General features: G+C 37.8%; 1 protein-coding gene across 4 annotated transcripts in view; it reads right to left on the bottom strand.

Moving 5' to 3' along the window:
• Window positions 1-10,797, bottom strand: part of eif4ba (eukaryotic translation initiation factor 4Ba) — a 21,578-nt gene that overhangs the window by 8,122 nt on the left and 2,659 nt on the right. For all 4 annotated transcript variants that reach the window (XM_016509115.1, XM_016509116.1, XM_016509117.1 and 1 more), the window contains exons 3-7: window positions 3,232-3,437; window positions 1,976-2,092; window positions 1,695-1,749; window positions 1,434-1,577; window positions 982-1,110 (exon numbers count right to left, since the gene is read on the bottom strand). In XM_016509115.1, the coding sequence (XP_016364601.1) occupies window positions 982-1,110; window positions 1,434-1,577; window positions 1,695-1,749; window positions 1,976-2,092; window positions 3,232-3,437 (651 nt within the window). The remainder of the gene's footprint in view (window positions 1-981; window positions 1,111-1,433; window positions 1,578-1,694; window positions 1,750-1,975; window positions 2,093-3,231; window positions 3,438-10,797) is intronic.

Here is a 10,797-nt window from a genome sequence, read left to right as displayed (position 1 = left end):
GATCAGGAGCCCTTCCTGGGCTCAACGAAACATCAGGAGCCCTTCCTGGGCTGGACCGAGGATTCCGCGGTCTCTCCTCCTCATGCACTGTGACCGCCGTGGTCGATTGGCCGAATACCTCCCAGAAGTGTTTCACAAAACCCTCCACAGCGAGTGAATCCCTTGGTGAAAAAACAATTGGCAAAATACATGGGGAAAAAAAACTCTAAAAACCGTATTCGGTATTCGGCCCAGTGTTTAATTTTGTTCGGTTTCGGCTTCGGCCAAGAATTTTCATTTCGGTGCATCCCTAGTAATAATATTTCAGAATATGACTGTTTTTACTGCATATTTTATCAAATAAATGAAGTCTTAGTGAGCATGAGATTCTTTTAAAAACATTAAAAAAAAAGCGTTACTGACCCCAAATGTTTAAACAGTACTGTATATCTGAAAATAAAGAGTTCATTATCCATTCTCAAGATTGCTGGCTGAATTTGGAACTGACACTAGGGGACAAAAAGTACCCAAACACTCTCACATGACAAATTTTATGCTGGCATATTTCTCTGTCATTAAAACACATTGCTGCAAGTAGTGCAGCATGATTAATCGAATGCGATTGTCATGCGCATTTTGATAGTAAAGCCGGTTCTGTAATCAGCAGGAAATCTCCATCACGTGCTTTCAGATGGAGCAGAATTTACTACACAGAGCCGTAGTTCACTGACAAGTTACGCAAAAAAATCGCAGATGATTTTATTGCGCGATAATGAAATCGAAGAAATCGTTCGCGATTATGGAGTTTCAGCGCGAGAGCGCCCTCTGGCCATTGGATGGAGATTTACTGCTGATCACAGAACCGTGCTTCACTGAAAGATACGCATGACAATCGCAGCTTCTGTCGAATCGCGATCTCGATTCCATTTCGATTTATCGTGCAGCCCTAGCTGCAAGTCCAAGTGATTTGTCAGAATTGTAATTTATGAAGGTGTTATATACCCCTGTCGTTGTCTCTGCGCTCTCTGTCATCATAACGTTCCCGGTATCTGTCTCTTCCTCCATCATAGCGGTCATTGTCCCACCGCTGGCCGTCACGGTAACGGTCTGATTCATAACGATCTCGGGATCCTAAGAAGTGAATCACACAATTTTCTGTTGCAACATCTGGAATATAAAATATTTTATTTCTAAAATACTATTTTATTTTACTCCCTCTTCAATGCTGACCAATAACCAATCATTTAACAGAACGTCAAATACAATATAATAATCGTATAATACATATGTTTAGTAGCTTGTCATGTGGCTTACTACTTTTCCAAAGCTTTACTGTACCTCAACTACTTTAACAAGACAATAAGTTTTTTTTTCTTCTCAAACTAGAGATTCAAAGTAGTTTCCTCCTATACTCTTTCTCCAACAAATACTTGTCAGATGAAATAATTGCTTACGCTCTCCAAAAGCTTCGTCCCTGCGTGGACCGTCATCAGTGTCAGATTTAGGCCTTGCCCGCCAGTCAGAATCAGTCTTGTCTGGGCCGAAGTCTCGCTCACTACGGTTACGATCCCGCCCGGATGAGGAGCGCTCGTCTCTCTCTGATCAGGAAAAAAACAAACATTATTGCGAATATGGAAATAATTTTTTCCCCTACAATAATAGATTCACAACTGCATTAAACTGCATATAAACAGACTGGTTTCTCAGAACCACACCTTTCTCATTGGACTGGTCAGCAATGTCCACACGGATCCTACGGTTTCCAAGGTTCTAGAAAGAGAGGAAGAGAAAGGGTTAATTACAGAGCTGAGAGCTTGTGTCTTCATTTTGGACAAGTGTAACAGATAACTTGTGCCACCATGTGGCAAAAATTAAACTACCAACACCACCAACAGTAAGGTCTATAATTCAGAAGCACACAGGTCTGTATATATTATTGACAGACATACAGACAACAAGAAGGTGAATTTTCACATGACTGACAATTGGATCTCACCTCTTCATTGAGACTTAGTGCACGCAACAGAGACTCTATGTCATCAAACTCTGCATAGCCGAAGCCTTTCAGCCGTTCTGGGTTACTGGGCTCCCTCGGGAGGCGAACAGCACTGATCTGTATGAACAAAAAATTTACAGTTGTTCATATTTCTCATGCTTTACACTATGGGCTAGAAAACTGTGCCACAATTTTTCATGCTCTGTTCGTAATATTTAATATGGCATGGTGTCCGGATTTTTTTTCACTATCTTGCAGTATACATTGCTTTTTTTTTTTTAAGATGCAGTTTGAAGTTAAATTCATTTAAAAATTGTAAATGAATCAAAGTAAAGTTGCATCTCAAGACCTCTGCATTCTTACTCATTCCATTACATCAGTTCTGCACCTTCACAGAGAAATCGGATTTATGCCCATTTAAACAGCCTGCATCTTCCTTAACTGAACTGCAGGACACACATCTATCTATCTATCTATCTATCTATATCTATCTATAATATGAAGACAAACATTACTGTTCAAAAAAAGTTTTTTGTTGACTCTTATGCTCAGCAACGCTGCATTTATTTGATAAAAAATACAGTTAAAACAGTAATATTGTGAATTATTATTATAATTTAAAATAACCATTTTAAAATGTATTCCTGAGATGGGAAAGCTGAATTTTTTAACAGTCACTACTCCAGTTCTCAGTGCCATTATGAATGTTTTTACAGTAATTTTTTATCAATTTAATGCATCCTAGCTTAATATATTAATATTAAAGTATTAATTTCTTTCAAAAATATTTTCAATGGTAGTGCAAATAACAAAAAATAACAATACACAATGCAATATTGAATAAAAAATATTCAAATCTTTAACTGCTATACTAGAACTGACACTGTACTAATGGGTAAATTAAGTTGTTTAAAAATTAGAGTTTTTTTCATTTGAAATAATTATTCTAAATAAACCTGTTTTTATTTGTATTTTGTACTGCTGAACTTGTGAAACTCATCACCGCCAAAATTAAGAACTAAAAAAAGTTTCAGTTTTTTTTTCTTATAACTAATCTAGAAACACGTTGATGAAATCTTGAAAAATTATTTCTTCATGCACTATTTACCACAAAATGTTGTGAGACATGCAAAATAGCACAAGTTGAAAACCCTCAACGATGCTGTTTGGCAGAATCCATGTTAACAACATACAATGCATGTGAGAATTCACATGAACATTCCTTCTGCAGACTCGCAGGAACAGAGGAAACTCACACTGAGTCCACGGAAGAAGTTTTGGATGGATTCTTCAGTGACGTCGTAGGGGAGGTTGCCCAGGAAGGCGGTGTAGGGGGGACTGCGGGGCAGACGGGAGCGGTCGATGTTGGGCTCACGGGCGGCACGTGGAGCCGTTGGCAGAATGGACCGATCGATAGGCGGCGCACGATACACATCATCTTCAGTGTGCCAGGATGTAGTAACTATAAATGAAGAGAAGCTTGATAAGGGCCCAAACGATATAAGTAACAGTGACCAAAGGCTGTCAAGCTCCGAAAAAAGCATAATAATAATCTAAATGACTCCAGCATTACATTCCAAGTCTTCTGAACCCATATGATAGCTACGTCTGAGGAACAGACTGAAATTCATTCAAGTAATCCAACAAAATTTGAAATATTAAGGTGTACTGCCAGGTTTGCCATGGAAAACACTTCTGCTTCTTGAATTGAATGAGCAGTAATGGAAATGACATTTGAGCGCTACAGTGGAGGGGGATCTTATCAAATATTATAATTATCATTACTAACAACTGGAATAAGTCATAAGGTCCACTTTTATGGTGCTTTATTTGAGCTTCACAGCCAGTAGTCACTTGATGCCTTTATTGAATGGAAAAGAGCAGCATGAACATTGTACAAAACGTCTCATTTTGTTGTTCACGGAAGAAATAGTCTGAACGTTTGGAACATCATAAGCGTTGTAATGACAGAACTTTCTTGTGAACCGTTCCTTCCTTATTTTTGCCTTCTCTTTTTTTCATAATAAGCGTCACTACTAAATTTTATATATACAAAACTATACAAAAAATGTCTTCAGTAACTAAGACCTGTATACTTAACTGAAAATGAATTATTCACCCCAATGACCAGTACCGGTCGCAGGGGCTGTGCCAAGTGTGCGACCACACAGGGCCTCGGCTCCTGGCCTGCATTTTATTTTGTTTATGTCTAATTTTTATTACTGTTTTTCCACCCATTTTGTCCTTTGAAAGACTAAAATAGTCATAGCTGACAGACTGTATAAGACTCTGTGTATAAGAATGAGTAAAGCTGTTTGTTGTTAGGATGACAAAAAATTTTAAAAGTTAAAACTTTTAGGCTGGTCAGCCTCAGTGGTCCAACAGCGCTCGTCAATGTCAAAATGATCAAGAATGATCGGCAAAATCAAATCAAAGAAGGCGGGTCTTACTGTCACTGTCACAACGCAATGAGAGTTTGTGGAAAGATGTAAGTAGTACTGTATTAGAAAACTGTTTTACGATAGAAATGTTCAGCGACCGACAGTAATAGACTATCTAGTGATGCAAACTACTCAACTTTTTATGAAATTTTGCCGTTTTGAATTGAAAATATGTGATCATGATTCATGTAAATTATAAATGAACGTGACAAGAGACGTTCACGTTTTCGACTATTAGACATATGAATAAGAGTGAATGTGCACATTTTAAAATAAAATATTATTTTCAAATAGTATAAATTGATTACTACTACTTAACTAAAAACCTAGAACTTATTTTAGCATTCTAATTTACTTATTTAATTGCTTTACTATTATTATTATTATTATTATGCAGTAGATCTTACAATTCTTATCAGCGTGTGCGTGACCGTGATTCGTGCGCAAGCATGTCAGTGAGCACGGCATTACAATCGATCAGATGCGTGTTAAAGTTTCGTTCGTTACTATAGCAACCCCCACACACACACACACACACAAAATTGCTGAGGGCCTCGCACCCCCCTTGTGACGGCCCTGCCAATGACAGATATATATCTATTTTTAATCCTTATTTTTTAAGCATGTGCGCTTCCCTAAAAGTTGTGACACACCAAACCAAAATCAAAGAAATAGTGGTGACAGAAGCTGACTGTGTTGTTGTCGCCTCGCGTCGCATGTATCCAGGCTAAGAAGTTGCGCTTGAACACACCACAAAGACTACAGCCAATGACCAACTAGCAGGTACGGTCTGCACCTGCGTGAGAGGAAATAACTGTCTCTATCAGCAGGTATCAATAGTCTTTATTCGTCATTCAAAAAGGGGAACCAAAACTAGGGCTGCATATATACAACCTGTAACAAAGCAGCACTTGCTTACCATTCTGAATATGAATAATGTTGATCACTTTCTTTATTCCAGACAGCTCATGTCTGGATACTTGTGTATTGGAATGCTCAGGTAAGATGATGTAAAACTAGAACAGCCTTCTGTCTGACTCGTCTTGACTTCTTTGCTCACTTTCATCACTTTTGCTTTTATTCTTGTGCGCGGACTCGTTCACTAAATTGAACAGCCAATCAGAGAGAGGGTCTGACTGGTGCCAACAGTACAGAACACAATGCAAAAACTAAGCTGACAGATGCTCAACGATGGCCTGATGTTGGCTAACCATCAGCTTGGTGTGACAGGGCCGTAAATTTATATTTATTCATACAACGGTTCTTTCTGGTTCTCAAATCTGATTGGCTGAGATCCTTTTCCAGGCGTGCAATATTCTAGTGATAACAGAACAGAACCGTTTCACTGTTTGTATCCCTCCGCTTGAAGTATTTCTCACAGAGAGTGTCATGGCAGATGCCCAAATTCACTACAATTTTATAAATAATACTGTTTCAGTACGAGCTGTACTGAGTTATTTAGGTGAGAATAGAGCTGTTTAGACTTCCAATATGCGGTTTGTTAATAAAGATAACATCTATTTGAAAATTTGCTTCAACGTTTTCGGAGATGTGAGCTCCAGGGCGTCGGCGGCCATTCAGCGCTCATGAGCCCACCGAGAGCAGCCTCACCTCGACCAGATCTTCTGGAATTTGCCACTGACTCTTATGTCGCGATAATGGTTAAACATGAGATATAATTTGCTTTGGGTAAATCTAACGGGCAGTCTTTGGTCTCATGAATCTATTATTTGTTTCAGATCAAATAGTTTTGGCTGAGGGCAAAGTCTCATAAAGGTAAATTTTATATTAGTGTTGTCACGGTACCAAAATTTCAGTATTCGGTATCAATACCAGTGAAAATCCACGGTTCTCGGTACCAATTTCGGTACCAAAGCAAAACACAAAAACATGCTAATTGAACAATGCACTATTTTTATTAATAAAGTTAAACAAAAATAAAATGTATAAAAAATCAATGGCATTCTTTATAGTTATTTAAAATTGTGTTTCAAGTTATCAAATTATTACTTTTTCCACAAGTAATAAAAGTATGAAAATAAAAACAAACAAAAAATTACAAACCTCAAAAACACAACAATATGCCATGACTGAATAACACTCTTCTTATTTATAAACTTTAACATTTTTATAAATTAAACAAAATATGCCATGACTGAACAACACTTTATAACCTAAAATATTATTACAAATTAAAACAAAACCATGGCATTTCAAAGAATGTAAACATTTGAGTAATTAAATAACTAAATAAATTACAAGAATAGAAAAGAACAAAATAAATTTAAACAATTTCACTTACTCCCAAGCTTAAAGTTTCACCCAAAACTACACTGGCCTACAGTTTTCCGTAAGTGACTTTTTTTTTTTGCCATTTCCAGATTTTCGGAAAGAAACACTAACATATCAACGTGTTCCTGAGTCAGTCTTGAGCGTCTTGGGCTTACAATATACCCTGCAGTACTGAACATTCTTTCAGATGAACAGCTTGATGCAGCAATGCACAGATACTTCCTAGCAAACTCTGATAGTTGAGGTTGTGTACCCATATTTGTTTTCCACCAGGAAAGTTGATCATCCTCAGCACTGACCTCAGGCATCTGACCGTATACCAAGAACTCACCATTTAACTCGTCACTTGCAGAAAGATGTGCTTGACTTGAGGATGTTGTTTCCCCTTTTTCTTTCTTTTCCCCATGTATGGTGGAAAGCAGTTGCTTCAGGTCAGATTTGGATTTTTTTGATGGCCTGACTTGACTTGAATCTCCAGACACCGGAGCACCTGATGTACTTCCATCATTTCCCATTTTCCTCACCTCATCCACGAGACTTTGCTTCACATCATCCTTAAGAGAAACAAAGCTGTTCTTAAATCTTGGATCAAGGTAAGTTGCAGTGTTCAAAAGAAGCTGCAGCTGCAGGTCATCATAGCGATGCTGAAGATACTCGGTTATCTTTTCCTTCATCTCTTGGGCTAATGCAGAGTCACTTTGTTCATGACTGAGACATTCATATATCTTCCAGAGTAATGGCAAGACTGAGGACAGGGTGGTATGTTTTTCCCCACTAAGTGCATCTGTAAAAGGACTGAGTGGTTCAAGAACTGCTTTAACAGTTTCTAAAACTGTAATGTCCGAGTCTTTTGGCATCAGATACCATTTTTTCCTGTCTTCAGCCAGCACAGCACAGACAACCTGCTGCTGCTCCAAGAAACGTTCCACCATATTGTTTGAAGAATTCCAGCGAGTGGGTTCATCATGAATGAATTTGTGGTCTGGAAAGGACAGATCTGTCTGTTTTTTGGCCAGCTGGCGTGAAAGTTTTGGTGATCTTGTGAAGGCAGAGATAGGCGTTTTTCGAAGCCTTGACAGTGCTGCGGACACCCTGTTTATCTCTAATGCCTTATTTACAGCAAGGTGGAGATTGTGCCCAAAACAAGGAATCCAGGTGTAGTCTTCAAAGGCCTTTTTGTTATTTGTGGCATTATCGGTTGTGATGCCTAACATTCTTACAATGTCCAACTTCCAGTCTTCAAGTTTTTCTTCAAAGGCCTCCTTTAAACTTTCAGCAGTGTGATCTGTTTTGAGACCACAGCAGCCAAGTTACCAGGATTGCAGTTTCCACGATTTACTATGTACTGCAGAGTTACAGACATGAAAGTGTCTGCAGTTCTACTTGTCCAAAGATCTGTTGTGCAGCTGTAAAACGGTTTCTCTCCGAGATGCTGGATTATGAGGTCTCAGGTGTCATTGTAGATGCGGGGAATCTCGGTGTACATAAAAAAGTTTTGTCTTGGAAGCTGGTATTTTGGGTTGAAGTGATGAAGCATTTGTTGGAATCCACATTTTTCAACAGTATAAACAGTCACTTGATCCATACATATGAATTCAGCAAAAGCTCGGTTCAGACTTCTTGCCTCAGGTGAGTTTTTTTCGTATATTTCTGCTGACACTGAAAAGCATCTGTAACTGTTGTCTGTTTCAGTGTTTGCTGGGGTTTTTTCCTCCTTTCCTGTCAACAAGTGGATTCAGAGCCACCGCATCAGCAGCACCACCGGTCGCCATGTCTCAGTGCTTTAATGAAGAGAGCGCATCTACGCATCTTTCGGATAGCGCATCAAGAACCGGGTTGACCAGGTACTCGGTACCACCGGTACTTAAGAAAACATGGTACCGTAACTTTTAACCGACTTGGTACCTAAGAACCGGGTATTTTGACAACACTATTATATAATAATGTAGTATATCAGAGCGCTGCCTTTGTACTTTTGACTGAATTGCCTAGCAACTTTTATGATGGCTGTTGTTTGTTGTTTATTAAATATTATTATTTATATTAATGATAGTAGTATTTAATAATAGTATTTAGTATTGGAAAACGGTGTGTATGTTCGTGATGGTGATTTTAGTTACATTATTTCGCCATTAGATGGTGACAAGAGACTGTTTTTACGAGTCTGCAGTAAAGAATTTTATATTGAAAGAGACTGAAACAGTGTTGCAAACAAGGAAGTTCTTTTTACGTTCAACAACAGCTTGTAAGACGCAGCCAACAAATGCAGTGAGCAGCGCTGCCATCAGAAATCACTAGGGCTGGGTTTTGACACAAATCTCACGATTCGATTCTCATTCACAAGCTTGCGATTCGATTCGATTACCAATTCGATTCGATTCAATATTGATTATTTTTGATATATATCAGGTACAGTACATACCAAATTTTCTCAAGGAAAAAAAAATCTCTCAACTAATGCTGTAAAATATACATAAGAGTCAGTTGGTACTACATTACTATAATATTGAAGGTTAAAATTAATGTTAAATTAATTAAAGTTTTTACAATAATAAAGTTACAGTTACATAATAATATTTCTACTTCAATTCGTTTTTTGAAATATAAACATTTAAATGGTGGCTGTCATAAAAACTTGATGGATTTATTCAAACATAAATTAAACATTGAAGAACAGTAAAAATGATAATTAATATGTTATATGGTGCATGTATTAAGCATAATGCCCCTCTCTACAGTTTATTTTTCTAGCTGACTAATGAGTTTATGGTCACCGAATATGTGTTTTCTGAGGTTAATGTGACGTTACGTGACATATTGTTTACTTGGGATTTAAGAATCGATATTGTTCCGTAAAAATGAGAATCGATTAATATCGAGATATCGATATTTTTTACCCAGCCCTAGAAATCACCCTTAACAGATAAAAGGACAGTACAACAAAATATCACTTTCCTCAGCGGACATTCAAACTAATGTTTTATATATGAGATTGAGCTGAAGAATGAATGCTGTATCAAAAGCAAGTAATCACACTCACTCAGTCCATCTTTCTCTCATAATACTCTACATAATACAGTGAGCTTTTAATACAGTGATACAGTAATGAAGCAACTCAACGTTCCTTCGTTACTAGTTCTAAAGTGACGTTTTTGAATTAGTAAAGGAGGCTTGGGTTCAGATGTCAAACTGAGATTTTAATTAGTTTAGTTCCGCATTAGAAGTAGTTCAAGATTAGAAGTAGTTCCGCACAAGAGGGTTTTTAAAGACACACCGTTGTTGTCTCTTTTTTATTTATAAACTGTTGCATAAACACAATGTCACACTTGTAGCCGTGTGATATGGCTGTAGATCAGCATGCTGTGATTACCTGCTGTCGAATCACAGCCATGCTGATATACAGCCATATCACACGGCTACAAGTGTGATATTGATCATTGCTCGTGTGATCTCTCTCATTTTAAACAGCCTCTGTATACATTTGGGAAGTAAATTGTTATGTGCTTTATAGACATTATCTGTGCAATTTTTAAAGGGGTCATATGATGTTGCTAAAAAGAACATTATTTTGTGTATTTGGTGTAATGAAATGTGTTTATGCGGTTTAAGGTTCAAAAAACACATTATTTTCCACATACTGTACATTATTGTTGCTCCTCTATGCCCCGCCTTTCTGAAACACGTCGATTTTTACAAAGCTCATCGGCCTGAAAAGCGAGGTGTGCTGTGATTGGCCAGCTATCCAGTGCGTTGTGATTGGCCGAATACCTCAAGCGTGTGACGGAAATGTTACGCCCCTTACCATATTGTGATGATGCCCTGTCAGGCCGGAGCGATGATTCAAAAACATGAAAACCCATTATAAACGAGCCATTTGTTGCATCCAGTGGGGACATATTTACGGATTATAATAACTTATACTGTCTTTTTTTTGCGTTGCATCGCGCCGCGTAAACATAAAACCATGTCTGCATTTGTGATCGGAGAAATGACAAACAACAAGCCCTACTCTACACTGCCCAAAAAAACTCGCTTTAAATATAAAAAAATATAAAAACTCTTTAAATATAAAAAACGTACTTACAATCT

This window comes from Sinocyclocheilus rhinocerous, unplaced genomic scaffold (assembly GCF_001515625.1).
Source record: "Sinocyclocheilus rhinocerous isolate Xijiao unplaced genomic scaffold, SAMN03320098_v1.1 scaffold263, whole genome shotgun sequence".
Taxonomy (NCBI): domain Eukaryota; kingdom Metazoa; phylum Chordata; class Actinopteri; order Cypriniformes; family Cyprinidae; genus Sinocyclocheilus; species Sinocyclocheilus rhinocerous.
This window is presented reverse-complemented; position numbering and strand designations above follow the sequence as displayed.